The following is a 19,552-nucleotide window of genomic DNA, read 5'->3' as shown; positions in this document are numbered from 1 at the left end:
TTCTGACAGCTCACTCTCACCGTCTGGTTCTCATCCTGACAGCCAAGCCGTCATTTTGGCTCTGCCCTGCGAAGTCTTCCTCCTGCCACCTTTCCTGTCCCCTATATGGTGGGATGGAGTGGGGATGCTGGCAAGGATGGGATGCAAGCACTGGGAGCACCGAGGGCCTCAGGGGAGCAGGGCAGTATGTGAGAAGTCCCTGAAATGACAGGGCAGGATGTGGGTGCACAGCGGATGGGGGAATGCATGGCCCATTCAGCCTGCATGACTGTGAAAGCACTTGGTCGGCACCCATACGCATGGGCAGGGGGGCCCATCTGTGCTCTCTGCCCTCTGGTAACTGTGTCCTTCAGAGGTCCTTTGGTGGCTCCGAGGCTGCAGAGCAGCACGTTCTGGCAGGGCAGGCTCTGGCACATGCTCCCTAAAGCTGTTGGGAGCTGGGATTAGTGGCATCAGCACAAGGGTCCATCTGTGCAGCCGTGGCACTGGATTAACTGCCCTGCAGCTCCAGTGCCTGCAGCTCTTTCAGGTGGTGTGTGGGGATTGCTGCTCCCATTCTGTGTAGGTGCTCTTGGTATCAGGGATTCATTAAAGGTGAGCAGAAGTAAGTGCCCTCTATGCCAGGGCAATTAATTTCCATAACAATCATGTAGCTATGGTCAGCTATCAGCACAAAGCACAGTAAAAGCAATGAATCAGCTGAGCCAGTAAATCAAAGGAGCAAAAGCAAATGTTGGCCACCCCAGAGCCTCCCAGAAACATTATTTTCCAGTCTATTGGAGAAAAAGGTCTTTGCATTTAAATATTCCATGAATGTAAGTAAACACACCGAAAATACTCCTGGAAATCAGTCTGATTCTACAAATCAAATTCTACATGTGCATTTGAGTTGTAATTAGAAGTAATTTTTACACGTTTAGAGCATTACAAATACAAATGCGGTTGGAACTGATTACTGCTAAGAGCAAACACCCTGAGGAGCTTCATTAGGAGCAATATTTGATATTCATTAACCTTTGGTGTCTTTGGTAGCAATTCCTGAAACACTGCATCTGCTTCTGCTCCCAGATGAGCATAACCCAGGTGTGATTCTGCTGGAGTCCATTGCCCACTTCCGCCACTCTGGGCTCTTTTGCCCCAATGTCAATGACTGATGCAACTGAGACAAGGTCTGAGCCCTAATGCTGTCGGACCAGTGCCAGTGCCTGTGCCATGCACAGTGTGTTCAGGGAAACCAGGAGTCACCAGGGCGGTGTTTGTGCTGCTCCGAGCCGGGACCCTGACATCCCAGGTTTATTTCTTTGTCTGTCTAAGGCGAAGCTCCTCAGAACCGTGATTGAGGGCAGGCTGTCTGCGAGGCTCCATGTGCTGTGCAGTGAGCCCTGCGTTGCTTGAGGGGAGAAAGGGAAACGAAGGCTCAGGGAGGCCCTGTCACCATAGCCCCGTATTTAAAGGGCTGCTACAAAGATGATGGAGACTCCCTTTTTACAAGGAGCCACTTGGAAAGGATGAGGGGTGATGGGCACAGGTTGCTCTTGAGGAGACTGTGGCTGGACACAAGGTTTTTCACACTGGAACACGCATCCGCTAGAATAATCTCCACAGGGAAGGGGTGGATTCCCCAGCACTGGACAGCGGGCTGGGACATCTCATCAAGGTCATACTTTGCCTAGAAAGGCTGGACAAGGTGGTATTTGAAGTCCCAATATGGCATCCTATGAAGTGATGGCAACCTGTCATGTGGATCTTGTTGGTGTATTTAGCTCTCGGCACCTCACAGTTAAACAATGATCTTGTCCCTGCAGCGTTGCAGGAGGGAACAAGCACATGGCATCCTCTGGCTTCCGCGGGGCCATGCAGCTCGGTGGGGCCGCTGACACGGGGCGCAGGCGGCACGGACGGCTCCTGCCCTTTGGCCCCTGTGTGCAGCGGTGAGGACTCAGCCCCCAGCCCGCCGGGACGGGCTGGCACCGAGCACCGCCGACATCTTGGTGCCGCGCACGGCGGAGAAGGGCCGGGCACACCGGGGTCCTTTCCCCGGGCGATCCCCGGAGGCCCGCGGCAGCTTTGAGCCCCGCTGCTCTCAGCAGGGCTCCGGGAACGCTCCGGCCGGCACCGGGCGCAGGGCAGGCTGCGCTATAACCATGGTAACCGCGGCTGAGCCGGGGCGGCCCGGTTTGTCCCACGCGGCGGCCCGTAGCGCGCTGCATTATGGGCCGGGGGAAGATGGCCGCCTCCTTGGTGTGGTGGTGAGAGGAGTCGGGCTCTTCGGCGCTGCGGGACGAGTCTCCCCTTTATCCCGCAGCCTCCCACCCGCTCCCGCTCGCTTCCGTTCCGCAGCTCGCCGACCCGCTCTCGGCCCGCTGGTGTGCGAGGAGCTGGGAGCCGCGATGGGCCGGGCGCGGCTGCCGCTGCAGAGGGTGCAGGGCCCACGGGGCTAGAGGCGCGAGTGGAGGCCCGGGGCTCCGTGCCCGCCGGCACCTCGGCCCTCCGCGGGGCCGGGCGGCGCCGCCTTCCTCCGAACCCAGCCGGGGCTGCTGTCTGCGGGCGGCGGAGGAGGAGAAGAGTCGCTGAGTGGAACGTGCTGCTTCCCCCGGGCTCGTCCTTACCTACACACCTGGGAGAGGAGCCTCCTGCTGCCCTTGCCCCGTCCTCCCCCCCGCCACCCCGCGCCCCCGCCTCCCGGAGGGATCCCTCGGCCCCCGCTGGAGGTTGCTGCGCACTTGTTGCTTGGTACTTCCTCTCTGATGGAGTCTGAGATGCTGCAGTCGCCTCTTCTGGGGCTTGGGGAGGAGGATGAGTCCGACCTGACTGACTGGAACTTGCCTCTGGCCTTTATGAAGAAGAGGCACTGCGAGAAGATCGAAGGCTCTAAGTCTTTGGCTCAGAGCTGGAGGATGAAGGACCGGGTAATGCTCAAGGGCAGGATGGATTTTGAAGGAGGAGTGGGGGGCTAGGTGATGGAAAGGGAGGATTTGGTGCTCTACCTCAGGCAGCAGCCTGTTTTTACATGAAATGCTGGATGTTTGATTCAGTAGTTTGTGTGCTTTTCGTATGGCACTGGGGAAAGCAAACATGGAGATGGGGCGAAAGTACTAATTTGAAGCTCATAGAAATACACTCTTTGAGTAGTTCCCTCATTTAAGATCTTTAAATGAAATTTGGACACTTGGTGTTTTTCAGGAAAGGCAGTAAAAATAATGAGGTTTTAAAGTGTTTTCTGGATCAGCAGGTTAATGGTGCAAGCACAAAGCGCAGTAAGCGTAGTCATTACAAGTGTCTGCAGTGGTGAAGATGCACGGAAGTGTTGTGGTTTTGAAGCTTGCCACCAGCATGTTATGTGGAGTATGAAATTAAGGCAGCTTTTGTGTGTGGGAAACTGAGATTTTGATGACAGGAAGGAGTTACAAGATGAAGCACTTACTGTACTAAAGCAAGGTGCTTCCCTTGTGTTTGAATGTAAGTTGCATGTTAAACTGATAAAACCAAGTGTGGCAAAGAAGGATCCCTGCCTGGGGTCTTGAACTTGCCTCCAACTTGGATATCTAAGTTAAAAGCAACCAAACAAATCACCCAAGAAATGTCATGGATAATGAGCGCCACTCATTCTGGTTTTGGCATCTGCTCTGGCTTATGGGATTCTTCAGGTCTCAAAGCTGCTCTGCCCATAACTTTGTGTTTATGAGTATGCAGGAATTCTTTTGATGACCAATTTTCTGTTATGTTTATGATCTCTCTTGTAACACTATGGAATAACTTGGGAACTGCAGCTGAAACCTGTGATCCTACCCAGAGTTGTGATGACCAGGCGTGAGGATGCCATATGTGAGTTGGAGTGTTCCTAGCAGGGCACTGAATGGTTGTGAAGTTCTGGGGAAGGCTCTGGCTGAACTAGAATCACTTGCCTGAGTAGAATCATCTAACTTGGCAGATCTTTAATGGATTGAATTGAGGGGTTTTGGATGTAATTTAAATGAGGCAAAGAACACGAAGTCTTGTGGCACATCCTCTTTGAAGGGTTTTGGCAAGGAAGAGGTTTTTCTCAACTAGACTGTGGAGGTGTGATGAGCTTGCTTGTCTATTTTAGTGATCCCTCTGCCTTCCTGTGATGCTTCCTGGTCTGCAGAGTTGTCTTTTTCTAAATTGGGAATGACATTGACTTAATCAAGATAATCAATAGGTTATACAGCCTAAGTGTGAGTAAAGTGTAATTGGCTGTCTTCTGTGTACTTGTTGTTAAATATTTTCCCATGCATGTTGCAGCCAGAGTAGTTTCAATGAAGAGAGCAGTGGTTAGAATGGAGTTGCAGTCTCTTCTAAGAGTCCTCTGTGCTGAGAAAGGTGTGCTCTTCATGTAGTAGTGTGCTACTCACTGAGAAAGAGCTTAGTGGAATTGGGCCCTGGATAATTCTCCAAGATACAGAGTCTGATTTTTTGTAAATGAAGAAAATAGAAGCAAACCTGTAATTTTCTGTTTGGTCCTTCTGTTTTCAGTATTAGCCTGAATCAACTAACTTTTCTTTGTATCAGGATCGAGGATGCTGCTCATACATCATTTGTACCTAGACAGCTTTATCAGGTCTTGTTGGGACAAACTTGCTGTTGTGTTTATTAACTTTTGCTCATCATATTAAAAGCAACACATGGTCACTTCCCTCCAGTGTCAGTCTGACTGTGGCTTTGCTGCATCTTTTAATTCCCTGTAGCTTCTTTTCCTTGGCTCTCACCTTCCTTTCTCACAAGCCACATCTGAGTGACTTCAGCATGCTCTTCTCAAGATGTCACTGAAAGAGATTTTCCTGAGGGTTGGAGGGGATGTACCTCTGGGTGTCACTTGAGAGTGTGGAAAGCATTCTGTTATTTTGAATCTGATACATTAACTTGTCAAAGCTCAGGATGGGAGCTGTTACCTGTATCTAAATGACCCTGCCTGTCTAAATCAAGGAATTCTCAAAGGTTAACCAAAACAAGTCTCTCTTTGCCTTAGCTGCAGGAAAATCTGTGGCATTGTTTTCTCTATGAATCATGAAAAATCACAGGCAGTGGCAGATTTGGCTCTTCTTCATTGTCTTAAGCAGTCCTTGGGAGTGATTCTCCCTTTGCTGTAGTTAATGGGAAATGATTCACTAAGATTTGGGTATGGAGTTACTGGGGTTTTTTTTCATCTTGCTTCATTGCTATAAAATCCCCGAGTTTGTAGGAACTTGAAGGTTCTTTAGAAGGCACAATTCCAATAAGAGGGAAGAATCAAATAAGAAAAATAATGAGTGTTAAATCTAGGTAAAATAACTGAACATTGATTTCCCCCTTCCTCCAGAAGGACTGCTCTGAAAACATTTAATCCTTCGTCTTCTGCTTTCATAGACTACATGTGCCACCAAAGTGACACTGCTTTGATCTATTATTTATTTAAAGGGTATTTTTATCACAAGAGGCTTGGAATTATGCTTTGTGTATTGAATTAAATCTCACAGCCTCAGTAACAACTGAATCAGGAAACTTGATTTAAATAAAAGCGTTTCAAAACCACCAGGTTTTACTGACAAGTTCCCACCAAATTCAGCATATTTAAATTAAGATTTGTTGTACTTATATTGATTTCTAAAATGAGCAGAGAGCTACAAAGCTGGTTGTAACAGTTTTACTTTAGCATTTTTTTTCGTGCTGCCTCCCAACTTGTTGGGTGAGAATTAAATCCTGGTTTTATGAGCAGAGGAATACACAATGAGGTTTCTATGGAAATGTAGATTAAAGCAGAACCACATGCAAATAGGCTTAACTCAGACAAGCAGAATTCACCTGCCTACATGGTGAATGCTTCATGTGTCAGAGGAGGTTAATGAAGGATAGCAGCACTGGAAGTCTGCACACATCATTGCAGCTTGAAAGGGTTGTGTCAATCTAAGGAGGTTTTCCAGGTGCTGTGGCCTGGCTGCCGCTCGCACTTTGAGCACTGAAGGCTCGTCCCTTGGCTGAGTGTAGCTCAGTGTGTTCCTTGTGAGCTGAAATGAAGCAGCAGCAGCCTTGTGGGGGGAGAGGGTGGGAGTTTGTGTTTTGGCAGCAGCCTTCTCTTTACTTTGACTTACTCAATTTCTCGTATTTGCTTTGTGTTTGCTTATGCATGATCATGGGCTAGCAACAATTCAGGGAACTCGTAACTCAGTGAGTAGCCTGGGATCTAACGCAGATGGTACAAATGTAGCTTCCGTTCTTCCCCTGGTATGAAGATGAACTCATAGGAGGACTGGCATGGAGCACTTGGCTTTGATGCTGGAGCGTGCTTCTGAGAGCTGGCAATGGTATGACTCTTCCTATCTTGTAGGTCAGTGGTTGAAATCCATTTTAGTTCAAGTGTTCCTAAAAGTGGCAGTTGCTGCCCAGTGAGGTCTGTGAATTGAGCAGTAGCACAGGGCGCCACTGGCTTACAGATGTGTAAAGCCAAACAAAAGCCCAGCTTCTCCCCAGATAGTGCCTGCTGCTGTAAGTAATGGGCACTGTCATCTAAGTTACAGATTTAGATCTTCTCTACCCTAGAACAAAGATCGTTTTGAATGAAGGTGCTTGTGTATTGATTGGATAGAGTTGGTACACTTGTGCTGTATCTACCACTATCTACACGTTTTGATGTCTGAGCAGAGAGGGGACTTTAATTAACAGCTCTGCAGAGTACAGCTAGTCACATCTTTTGAAAGAAAAAGGTCTCACCTCCATACACCAGCAGGAAACACCAAAACCTTCAACTGGGTCAATCTCTTTCCCATCCTGTGCATTTTCTCACTTCACTGGACATGCAGGGGATGTAAAATGAGCACTGTTAACAAAGGGAATGACGGAAAAGAGCTGTATCTGTGTTTCCCCATTAAAAAATGCAACAAGAGAGCACATATATAATGTGCTTCACTTTTTTCTGTCTTCGCGACTGGTGTCGCCAAGCATATGGTGTTTGGAGAGGAGTTAGGCAATTATTGCTACTTAAAATCAACATATATGTGTGTTGTAGGGCTGGTTATCCTCCTGCCCCCAGCACGCTTGTAGGAATTTGCAAGGCACTGTGAATAGGCAGTGAAAAACCCCCATACACCTTGAAAGACAGACCTGAGTGCTGGGCTGGTGTTGGAAATTGTAGACTTTAATTTAAACCCATATCTCTTTGTGAGGCTTTACCTTTAATTCTCAAATGTGGTAGATGTTAATAAGCAGTGGTGAAACCTCGTGCAGTGGTGGATGGCTAGATGGTAGCAGCTGCTTCGCACGAAGCTCTCGTGGTGCACACTGTGAAACATCTGCTCTGCTGCCAGCTACCACTCCCTCACTCTGGCATGGTGCGTGTTTCAGTGGCTGAGAGGCTGAAGATAACCTTCAGTGAATGTTTTAGACATGCTTTGTTAATGTTTCTCTCTTACATTTCTTCCCTCTTCCCTCATATTTTCTTCAAGGCTGGCAGAGTTTCAGTTCCATCCATGGGTTATGTAGGCTTTCTGGGAAGTTTGGGGCTTTTCTTATGTTTCTCTCTGAGATGCTAATTTAATTGGCGTGCTGCTGTGCTGAGCTGCTGCCCTTGAACGTTTCCAGAGGTGACTGTTAGCGTAGATGGTCCTGGGTAACTGAGGGAGCCTATTGATCGCTCTGTGTGTCATAGCTTTAACTGGCATTTCTAAGTAAATTTGATAAATCCAAGATGTTTGTCTTGCTCTCCTATTCTTCTGTAAAGACTGTAGTGTAGGTGCCTCTCTCAAGAAATGACGCAATGAAATACTTAACACAGGTTTATGTTAATGGCATTCTTTATTCCACATCATAGCTTTGCTCTGCAGTAGGTGACAGTGTTCTGTACAGTGTGGCTATCAGCACAACCAGACATCTTCATCTTTGTGTTCCTCATGCTTCTGTTGAAATAACAGACTTGATCTTCTCCTTACCATTTTCTCCTTGTTGCTCCTATAAGCTTACAGGTCTTTTCCAATCTAACTGATTCTATGATTCCATTAATACCTTTGGAAAGGTAATGCTAGACAGAGCAGGAATGTGGTGGAATGATGGAAAGAAGCCTGTACAGAATGCAAAGCGATACAGTGTTGTGCTGAGGTGAGAAAGAAAGCCGTTGTTACAGAACAAATGAGGAATAACAGCTAGAAAATGGCTCATTGATTCTTTTTGTGTGTTGTATAAAGAAAACAAAGATCATAGAATGAAATATTTGCTTCCTATTTTTAAGAAAAGATTGGCGGGCACTTGACCACCATTTTGGTTCTATGCATTAAACAGCAGTTTAAAGGCAGTATTTTGGTGCTTTGCTATGATAGGGCAAATCAGCCTACCTGACTTTTTATTTTTTAATCTGAAGACCGGTGCTGTTGTGCCTGATTACCTTTGATTTCAAAGGGACCTTCAGAAGCTGAGGTCACATCAGGCAGAGAAGATGCACCCTGTTCTCAGAGCAAGTAAATAGAGGGTGTATACATACATCTTGGGTCTTGACTGACAACAGTAATTCATCTAGAGGTGTCAGAAGTGCTTGTAAAGTAAACAGTGAAGCCAGCAGTTAAGAGTCTACTCTGTGGGGAGCTGTGTGAGCATTACTGACTGCTCCTAAACTTTGTGTAGCAGCTGCCTTCACTGGGTAAACGAACATGTTGGACATAATAAACCTCTGAATAAAATTCATAGGATTAGTGTGGAATAGAGAGGTTAGAAAAGGAAAACAAACAGTGAGGAGGAGTTGATCTAGGAATCTAGTGTATGCTGTCACCACAGTCACAGCAGGAATTGACCTTTTGGGCTACAGATGGCTGGAGACTACCTGCAGAGGTGTTGAATTATTAATGTTAACTGGAAGTGTTTCTTTGCATGCTGCTATTTTTATCATTGGGGAGAAGCACACCGAGTTGGTTTTTGTTTTGTTTTGTTTTTTTTTCCATAACAATTCATTTCTCTCAAACTTTGTATTAAAGTACCCCCTTCCTTGAAACTGGAAGGTCTGCCTTTTTGGTTGTTTTATGCTGCAAACATTGCAGGTGAGCAGAAGAGGATGGGCACATTTCTTCTGTTGTTTGGCCTGCTAAAGGGAAGATTCGTTAACAGGAAGTGTGGTGTGGAAAGAGTGAAGGGAGGGCACCAAGTTAGGGCTTGATGATGTACAAGGCTGCTGGGAGGGCAAGACATCAAACACCTGTTTCTTCAGGCAGGGTCTGTGTTCCTCTGCCTGGTGGCAGGTAGAGATAGATCATGTTCCTGTGGGATACCTTCCGAGTTACTCCCTTCAGAAACCTTTCTTTGGAGGTGTGTGATCCACTGGACCAGGAAGGTCAAGGTTTTCTCTGCCTGAAATGGGAAGTTGCCAGAGTTCAGAGTGCCCGTTTCCTCCTGTGGCTGATATGCCATGAATCCCATCACCCCCAAGAGCCCCCCTCCAGCATGCAGATCACTGCAAGGTGTCACTGGCTTGTGAGAAAGCTTCCATGAGGCTTGGGAAGGAAAAAGCCTGATTTTTGTGGTGCTGCAGAATGAATGCAACTGAAAGCAAAGGGAGAACAATGTTTTATGTTGCTAAGCATTGCTGCTGCTCAGGGTTCAGAGAACTCCTTGTTGGAGTATTAATGGCATGTCTCCAGAGCAGTCAGCATCTTGTAGTCACCCAAGGAGCACCTACCTTGTGTTGCCTTTTGCTTGGGAGGCTTGTATTCAATCTGTGTAAATGTACATAAAGAAAAAGAGCCAAAAAAAGCCTTCAGGAAGGGGATGAATTCCCTGAAGGAGCAGGAGGGTTGAGCTGTGTGGCCAGGGAGGATTTCCAAAGAAGATGGGTGTGAGGATTTCTCAGTCTGGAAATCTGTCCCGGTGTTTGTATTTAATGCTGCTAAGTTCACCCTCAGCTCTGTACAGTGATGTATCAGCTCATATTTTATGTTTAGTGCTTGTTTGATTTAACTCACAGAAGCACTTTTAACTTCCTGGCATAAACCCAGGCAGGTTGATCAGGGTTGAGTGTTCAGCTGTGAAATGGTTGGACAGAAAGCTTTCAGCTTGAAAATTGCAGTGTGGAAATGAAATATTTATGGGTTTTAAAGTGTCCATTTGGGAATGTTATGTGAGGGTCTTCCCACAAAATTCCTCAGAAATTGATTGACTGACTTCTTGTTGGTATTACTTGAGCTAGAAGATGAAACAGTAATGTAATTCCTTAGTTGCTAACCTGTCCTTACTAACTAGTGAGAGCAGGTTAGCAACAGTAAGAACCCCCAGCAGTCGCACTGGGTTTGGTCTGAGGTTGCTCCCTCATCTGCAAATCTCTTTTGTCTCGAAGTGAAATCAAAGGCAAATTAAAAATACTCCACAAGTTCTCTGATCTTTAGTATAATGTGTGAATTTTAATATCAATGCTTTAGTAAGCATCTTCTCTCCTTAACAGACACCAAGGTACCTCTGCTCACTTACTCCCATTCCTGATTTGGGAGTTGAATTCAGTACTCTTACTTCTCAGAAAGAGCTTTTGCAGTTTAAGTATTCAGGTTCTGAACCACAGTTGTTAAACAGTTTTCAATTGGATGCAACATAAAGTTGTGAATTGTGTCCAATTTGTCTTTTATTAAGCAGTCAAATCACACTCTATCCAGAGGATCCCACAGTTAGAGCTTCTATGGATTTGATCTTGAGGCTTTGCTGAGAAAGCATTTTGGATATTGGCTTTCCTGGAAGCTTGACAAATATTCTCTGCTTCATTTTTCAGTTTTAACAACAACCCAGTGACATGCATTCCAATGGATGTGTTCTTGAAATGTAGAGAAGAAAATTTCCACTGTCTTAATGATGGATGAGAATGTCCCCGTAGTTCTTGTATTAAGAAGCTTTAAATATGCTACAGAGTTTCTGGTGGCGTGTTCCAAAAGTTGTTCAGGAATGGGAAGAGCATTATTTGGTTCCTTGGGCTCAGGTTTTTGGTCTGTAATGATTCAGCATCATCAGTGGCTGTTAAGTAGGAGTTTGGGGAGTGTGGAAGTGCTGTAACTCCAACTGAAGATGTGTTCTGTAGTAGCACAGCAAATAGTTGTGCGGAATACCTGACCTCTGTTGTGGGGAGGTAGGAGCAGGGAAATAACCCCATTTGTCCTTAGGACTGATTAGCCTGTTGCATTTCATTACTTGATTGCTGTCTGTGCTCAAGGAGAGTTAAAACACTGAGCTTAGGAATAGAAAATCAAGATCAGCGTAAGTCACAGCCAGACCTTGCTAGTAAAACACTGAGAATAAGTCAGTGTTAGACCACAAATGGGAACCAATAAATAAATGAGAAGGAAAAGACTTTAGCGGGAGCCTTTCTAGTGAAGTAATCATTTGTGTGTTTCCACTTCTAAGAAGAGATTTTGTCCTGCAGTTTTCTTAGTTTCCGTCTGGGTTTTCAGTGTGTGTTTGCCAGTGTTGGGGCTCTCTAACCCCCTGCAGCACTTTGGGTTTCAGAGGCTGGGGGAGCTTTTTTCTTTTTTTTTTTTCTTTTATTTCCTTTTATATTTTTCTTTTTTCCCGTTTTTAATTTTTTCTTTTCCTTCCCCCCCCCCCCCTTTTTTTCCATCTTCCTATGCTGCTGAGTGCATGAAACAAGGGAGCAGGAAGGAAGCCAGGTGCTCTTGCTGAGGAAGAATAAGGCACTGAAGTTTTGGGTGCCAGATTTCTGCTGTTCTGGTAGGAAGCCTGTTCCTTCAGGTGTAAGACTAGGGGGAACTGTTTTCATGCATTGCCATTCATTGCAGCAGCCCATGGTGCAGGAGCTGTGCTGCTCACAGAGCCCAGGACAGGGAGTGTTGGTGGCTATGGGATGGAGCTTCCCAGTCACCTTGGATCCTTGGGAAAACCTCTTTTATAACATACAGATTTCATTGGGGATGAGCTGAAAATAATACAGAACTATTCATCCTTTTCATGCATTCTAGGAAGTCTTGCTTACTCCTTGCCAGCTCGGGGATGAGTAACTCCCACATAATTGCAGGGTTTTGCTAGTAAGAACATAATCAGATTTCATGCTAATTTTCTCTGGGTTCCCCATCATAGACATGGGAGTGAGCACACACTGGTCCTGTCCTCCCTTCTTGGTGTGAATAGCATCTGTCTGCTTCAGTTTCTGTATAATTGCACACATGTGTGGCTCTGGCTCATACTCTAAGTGTGAAGTTTGGGTGTTTTTTCTTGTTTTGCCTGCTGCTTGGAATTGCAGTGAGCACCCTGAGGGAATGGAGGTGTGGGTGGCCTTGCTTCCGACAAGCCAGGGAGTGCTGAACACGTGATGGAAAAAACTTGAGCTACCTTACTTCTGTTTTCCTTCTCTGGTTTAGGTATTGGGATGAGGGAATGTAGAAAAGAGCATAAAGATGTGAAATACTAATTTCCAGGCTGTGTTTTTAACTGGCCATAGCACTGTGTCATTGGTTGGAGGTGAGGCATTGCTGGGTTGGATGTTGTAGGTTTGTGGTGCCTTGTGTGTCTCCAGGAGTGGTGGGAATATGTTGCCCATGGGTTCCAGGGGCTGATACTGAAGCAGCAGCTGGAGCTAACCCAAACTGTTCTGTGATTCTGTGCTTAAGAAAATAAACAAAAATAGAGTGCATGTGTTACTATGGTTTAGTTGTTCACTTGGGTGTTTTTCCCTTGTAATGCTCTTAGTTTTAATATTAGAAAGGACATCCTCTATTATAATATTGATCAGGGACCCTGAATAGCACATTCTCATGTTTTAATGATGTGTTTGAGTTGGACAATGACTATTTTAAGGTGAGCAGCAGAAGTCTGCTGATACCCATTTCCATGCTCTGGAAAAGAAGAATGGGCTCTGGAAATAATCATAAAAAATAGGAACTCGAAGTCTCAGTACTGATCTATTTAAGAAAATGAAAAATTACACCAGTCATCCCCTGCTTGGAGCAGGGTGTGTTGAAGAGCAGGTAACAAAGGTTCACTGAAGCCCTTAATGGGTTACAGCAGTGGTAAAAATCCAGCACAAACACAATTGATTTTGTTTTTACATTAAGTAAGGGGTTTCTTGTCTGTCTTTGCAGATGAAGACTGTCAGTGTTGCCTTAGTTTTGTGCCTAAACGTTGGTGTGGACCCTCCTGATGTGGTGAAAACGACTCCCTGTGCCCGCCTGGAGTGTTGGATTGGTAAGTCCTGAGAACTTCCAAGCTCCAGCTAGCTCTGTTGTCAGTTACATACAGGAATGTTCAAGTGGTATGTTTCCTGGACTTAGAACTGGGGTGAACCAAAGGAAACGGGCATCTGATATCACTGTCTGTGAGTTAATTCAGAGTCCAGCAGTAGCTGCTGCTTTGGCTCCTCTTTCCTGCTTTGTTCTGAAATGGGATAGCCTGGAGAAGACAAGGTGGTGATGAGGTGCTTGGCTTGCTTTTAACGGTTGTGTATTTATAAATACCTAAGGAAATCTCTGAGCAGTTACATCTGTAGAGAGCTGTGATCTGAAAAGGTTTGCAATTACCCTGCCTCATACAGTGTAGGAATAAGCTTGTGTAAAATGCATGGACTTTACTGCATGGTGAGGTGGCTGCTCTGAGCCTAATTTAATTGAGATCATGAATTCAGAAGTCCTGGAATTATTCCCAAGGATGTCTTGCCAGCAGTTCCAGCACCTGGGCTTGTTACTCTGGTGCAGTGTTGGAGTGAATTCCTAGGGTTTTGTGAAGAAATGGAAAGTTGCCTTGGTTTTGGAGATCACGTCTCATTATGAGGATGAGACTTCTCTGAAGTAATTTTAGAAGGAAATACCTGGTGTGAGAAAGCTTTCTGAGAGATTTGGGGTTTATCTAGGTATTGAAAATGCTCAGTCTTCAGGGAGTAACATGCGGAGCTCTGTAATCCTGAATGTGGGGCTTACATTAGGCTGCAGAAGCAAATTAGTCATTGCACAAACTGAATTTCCTAAAAAACTTGCAGAATATCTCCTTTCTAACCTTGCTCTACCTGCTTATGGATCATGGCAGCTCATTTGTTTTAACCTAAAAATGCTGATGACTTTAAAGCAGTTAAAAAGCCATGAGCATGCACTAACAAATACATCTATTCAGTGGGGAGGATGGCTTGAGTTTCTCATTGATACATTGAGAAGAGAGCAAAGAGAATGAGGAGTGTTGCAGAGTCATTAAATAAAGTTATTAATGACTGTCGTCAGCAAAGAGAATGTTGAATGCAGCTTTGTAATGATCAGTGTGTATCTCTACACAAGTAGTTGTTTCCATTTCTAGCCAACTTTTGACAAAGGTAATGGCAAAACATCTGCCGTTTTTTCTCTGTACAACGTTCTCCAGAGCACCTAAAGGTGAGGATGGTGGGAGCGTCTTTGCCAGATGGGTAAGGAATTGTGGTGATTGTTTTGGTGCAATTGCTGCTGTTTACAGCCAAGCTGAGATCTCCCTTATGTGAACACTGTACCTTGCTGTCCCTTCCAGAGGCACCCTTAGAGTATCTCAAGTGGTTTGTTTTTCTCCAGAGTGAAGCCTGAGCTGACATTTGTGCTATGGTGTCAGCCTGGCGCAGCGAAGGCACTGGGGAGCCTCATGCCGTGACTGCACTGACAGTGTCCTGGCTGGTGTCTGCAGGGCTTTGGCCTTAAGTGTGCGCTCAACACGGGAGGCTGAGGGCTCACGTCATGACCCTGGTGCACGAGCTATATTTAGGAAAACAATTTATTTCCACTGTTTGGCTCTTGGAATGGCACCAGGGAACTTTAGTTTTATACAGAAGGGTGTTGTTAATAATACTGATTGCTCTGGAAGCACCCCAGGGTCTCCAAACTGTGTTCTTCTGCTGTCAAAGTGCACGTGAAATGTTTTAAACTTCTTTGTCTGAAGTTCACTTTGGTCCTTTTAAAGGACTCAGAAAAGAAATCTGATGTGTTTATGCTATTTTTCTGTTTTGTTTTTTTTTTTTTTATTTGAACAGTAGCTAATGGCATATTAACTCACAGCAGGCTTCTGGGGTCTGAGCAGTCACCTCCAGAGATACCTTCCAGTAGACCAGGTTGCTGCAAGCCCCGTCCAACTTGGCCTTGAATAACTCACTGATTTGGTTAATAGAATTATTTATATAAAATAGCAAAATATTAGCTTCTGGTTTCTTTGAAGCTTGTTATTAGTGTCAGTTACATGGCTATGGTGTTTGAATAAAACACACAAGACAAAGCTGTGCTGGTATGGATGGATGGGGGTAATTACCCAATGAGACAGTTAACTTCTCAAACTCCAGCTGAAGTGTGCTCTCTGGAGCAGTCAGCAATGGAAGCAAATGAGGCAGGATTCTGCATTCATCAAGAAAATATATTTATCATCAAATATTTAACCAGTTTAAATTTTTGTAATTATTTCCTATAGAAGCCTTTTTTTCCTTATGAAAGAAACAAATGCAATGCCTTTCCTGTCTTTCAAAACCCAATTGTATTTACTGCCTTAGCGAGAGAAATCTTCCAAGTTTGACAGTCTTTAATGGTGTTTAATTTGTACTGGAGTGAAGAATCTGGGGATGCATTTTTCCATGAAGAATGCAGTATTTGTGAATTTGAAATGGAATGTGTGCAGGAACCTGCATTGAAACATCATGAAACAATCTTTCCTGCAAGTGGAACACTGGAGAGGGACAGGATGGAAAGATTTTGGCTTCTTTCTTCTGCAAAGGCGGGTGGTGTCCATGCTTTGATGTAGACTTTGGTCTCCCAGGTTGTAGATCTGGATTCTACAGAAACACAAAGTTTTAAATGCACATAAAATTGGAAACAGTTTCTGCTTCTTGTCAAGCTGAGTGATTCAGGTGTGGTCAGAAATGCTCATTTGTGTTCTCTTTCCTAGATCCTCTGTCAATGGGTCCTCAGAAAGCTCTGGAAACCATTGGTGCAAATCTACAGAAGCAGTATGAGAACTGGCAGCCAAGAGTAAGTACTCCTTGGGCTTCCTTCTGCATAGACTGCACACAAAGACACGTGTCTGTTATGTGGCCTGGTGGTCCTGCAGCATTGGTTGCTTGCTTCCTCCATCACTGTGAATGAATTCTTGCAACTGCTGAATTTGGTGGCTTTTCAGCTGATGTCCCTCTTAGCTCATGCTCTCTTTGATCACATGCTGGGGGTTGTTTAAAGTTCTACAGTGGTTCTTTTAAACTGAGGGTCCTCTGACTTCATTGTGGATGTTGTGCAGTTACTGGCTGAGGAAGGTTCTTGGGTTTGTTTTGAAACATGATTTCAGAGCTTGATAACTGCCAATTCTGCCTAAAGTATGATGTGTGTAAATGTTTCTGAAAATGAATGTTTGGGGTAGTAGTAGCCCTTCAGGAATCAGAGCAGAAGTTAAAGAAGTATGCAAGCAAATGACTCTTTATTTCCTCTTTGGTAACATCTCACCTTTCACACAAGGGAATTGTTTTGCTTCTGGAACTTTCAGTGTTCCTGGTTTCATGTGTCTCAGTAAATAAACTACAGGAAGATCTAAAGAATAACATTTGAAGTCTGCAGCATTTTCCAAATAGATTCAAAACCTGAGCTGTAGAGTCCTCTTCTCTGTTAACATTCCCCAGCATGTTCATGTCCTTATCTGTATGCTCTAGGTAGTTTGGGTCAGAATATTCCTCTTCAAAGTACTTGGACTATTGACTACTAAACCATAAATTTATCATTATAAGCATGGAATGTGTAAGCAGAGCAGAAATAGTAACTTCAGTGAATGAACCTACCTGCAGGGGGGCTGTAATTTATATTTTCCCTTATGATGTGGTATGCACACTAATCTGGTCTTCATTTTCTTAAGGAGACATGGTTTCTCTTCTTCCTTTTAGATTGTTTTCAGTAATGATGTGTGGGTTTTGTCAGCGCTAGGGCTGTACTTTCTGCTTCTATCGTTACTCAGTACTTTATTTAACATACAAATAATCTGCTGAGTGTCTCTGTAATGTCTGTTCGCATTAGTGTAAGAGTATGGTCTGTAATTGGAAAAGTTCCTGGTACTTCCCTGTCCTCTGTATAGGATGGCTGGAAGGAGAAGGCCCTTGTGTTAGCTGTGCCTTTAGGTATTTGTGATCAGTTCTTCTATTTAAATAGAGATGGTTCCTAGCCATTTACTTGTTTGTTTGTCATTTATGAAACCAATGCAGAGAGATTGCCCCCACTGAGGGTCCGAGGGTGTTTGTCACCAGAAGCAGGCTTGTTAGCATGTGTGGGGTTAGAGGCTGCAGGTAAATGTTGTCAGGTGCATTCCAGGCCTCTCCTGTACTTTACAATTCAAACTTGATGGAAATAATATTATATTCAGAATAATTTGAATGTAAATGCAGTTCCTACTGGTTCTTTAGCTATTTGTGTGGCATTTCCCTGCTCCCTTATTCAGGGCTGGCTGACTAGAGCTGGGTTTATCATTCAGTAAAAGCTCAATGTCCTGAAGGAGACTCACTGGGTTTAGTGGAGAATTGCCCACATTACTAAATCTGTGGGTAACTGTCTGTGGGAATGCTTTTTCCTGAAGTGTTTTGTAAGTGTATTTGCACAAGGACTTGTCTTGGAGCATGGATGGTGTATATTTGAGACTGAGGCTTTCCTTTTGTGATTTTCCTGGTTTTCCTCTTGGTACATTGACTTTTTTTTTTCTTTAAACTGTCTCTTGCAGCCCAGGAATTGGGCAGAAAACTCAGATAGTGTCTGAATTCCAATAGGAGAGGGAAACATCTTGATGCAAAGGTGAAAACAAATCTTTTTCTCTGCTCTTTAATAATGGAGCCCATATGATTGAGAATGAGGGTGGGCACCAGGGAGCAGCGGGGCCCTGTGTGGGCAGACCTCGTCTCACCTCATTGTGAAGGGTTTGCAGGGAGCACAAGGCAATCACTGAGCTCAGCTGCTTGTGTGGAAGGTGCCTGGTTCTGGCCAGTAAATCAGAGCCCTGTGGAGCATTGCAAAGCTGAACACGCACCGGTTTATTGCACTCTACAGGGCCCTTGAGTTTTCTGCAGTAATAAAGAGCTGATGTGCCATCTGCAATAAAACAATAGGAACATTATTGAATTTCCTAGACCTTTCATATAAATACTAATACATCTAGTTTTGTCTATTTCTCAGTGGTTTGGGATGGTTGAAGAATTGATGGAAGGAGGACAATTTGGGGAAAGCCAGGCACTCTACAAGAGAGACCAAATTGTGACATAGCTGATGTTACTGGGCTGTCAGCGGGGTCCTGCACTAGAAACACCTCTTCAGTGGCTGGTTGTGAGTGCACAAGTGGAGGGAGACCCTGCTCAGGGGATGATGTCAGCAGTAAGTGCTCCGTGGAGCCCTGTGACACCCCTTCCAGTACAGCCCCTGTCTGCTTGTTCAGATGCACTAAATACAAACAGCTTAGATGAAAAAACTTAACAAGGGCTAAGCGTGAAAATTCTTTGTTTCTGGAGACTCCCAGGCTGAGGCATATTTCCTTCCAGCTCTTACTGAGTTGCTTTCTAAATAATCTATCAGCTTGCCATTGCCTGAAGTATTTGTCCTGATTAAATTTAAGGCTTTGCTTTATTGCTGTGTAGCAACATAAATCTGTGTGCTGCAGGAGTAAAAACCACTCCAGCCGTTGTTTCATCTGCAAAATGCTGCACTTAAACAATATCCTGTCATTTCATTGCAATTCTCAGAAGAAAATTTCACCGGGGGAAGAGGGGAGATGACAAAGCTGTTGCTTTTATCTGTCTTCATCAAGAATTGGTGGAACAAGTAAGAGTTATTTGAATTCAGTGCAAAGAGAATTTGAATGCTAGGGAGAAAGTGGAAAGAAAAACAAGACAGCTCTTACCTAGAGTTACCTTGAGTTTGGGTTCCACTGGGAATGGAAGGGGCTAACCCTGAGAGTAATCTGGAAAGCAGGCTGTTATGGGAGGTAAAAGGGGTTGCTGAGGCAGCTAAGGAGGAGAGGAGAAGAGTGAAAGAGCCCAGGACCCCCCTCCCTCCCCAGATGCAGCCTGATGGAGGGGAATAACCTTTCTGGGATTCTCTTCTGGCCAATGGGGGTCATTCTGGAGGGTAGGAAATGGCTGGGGAACCCCGTGGACAAGGAGAGCCTCTAGCAGAGAGTGCACCTTATATCACTTTAATTGCCCAGAATGAACCACTTTGAATTTCCATTCGAGATTTTTCATGTGCTCTGGGTTTCAAATATTTGGATAAGAATCAATCTGTTGAAATGGTATTTCTCTGCTGCTGATCTTCATTCCTTCCCCTTTGCAGAGCAGTGCCTGTGTTAAGTGCAGTGCTGCGTAGGTGACCAGGGAGAGCAGCAGTTTGCTGGTGCTGGCAGTAAGTAGCAACCATTTCCCCCCTTGTCTGGATGCAAATTCAGTTTTCTTGGCAGCAGTGCACATTGTGCCAGTCAAAAGGCAGGAACTTTCCTTAGTTTAAAAGTCAACAGACTTTGTTTGAAACAGGAATAATAGCCTATGAATTCTGAGTGCTGCTGCAGTGGATGCTTTATGGAGATGCTGTCGCTAGCAGGGATTTTATGAGCAGAAGTTACTCTTACTTAACTCCCAGTTTACACCCAT

The 19,552-nt window shown here is 44.8% G+C and overlaps 1 protein-coding gene across 2 annotated transcripts in view; it reads left to right on the top strand.

Moving 5' to 3' along the window:
- The first annotated feature begins 2,227 nt into the window (after nucleotides 1-2,227).
- Nucleotides 2,228-19,552, top strand: part of RPTOR (regulatory associated protein of MTOR complex 1) — a 115,158-nt gene continuing 97,833 nt past the window's right edge. Inside the window, exons 1-3 of one of the 2 annotated variants that reach the window (XM_031054555.2) lie at nucleotides 2,228-2,909; nucleotides 13,044-13,146; nucleotides 15,838-15,920. In XM_031054555.2, coding sequence (XP_030910415.1) covers nucleotides 2,748-2,909; nucleotides 13,044-13,146; nucleotides 15,838-15,920 — 348 coding nt within the window. In that variant the 5' untranslated portion in view covers nucleotides 2,228-2,747. The remainder of the gene's footprint in view (nucleotides 2,910-13,043; nucleotides 13,147-15,837; nucleotides 15,921-19,552) is intronic. The other variant, XM_005140729.3, reaches the window with a different exon arrangement.

Source organism: Melopsittacus undulatus, chromosome 11 (assembly GCF_012275295.1).
Source record: "Melopsittacus undulatus isolate bMelUnd1 chromosome 11, bMelUnd1.mat.Z, whole genome shotgun sequence".
In the NCBI taxonomy this organism is placed as follows: domain Eukaryota; kingdom Metazoa; phylum Chordata; class Aves; order Psittaciformes; family Psittaculidae; genus Melopsittacus; species Melopsittacus undulatus.
Note: the sequence above shows the minus strand (reverse complement) of the source record. Positions and strands in the feature narration are given on the sequence as shown.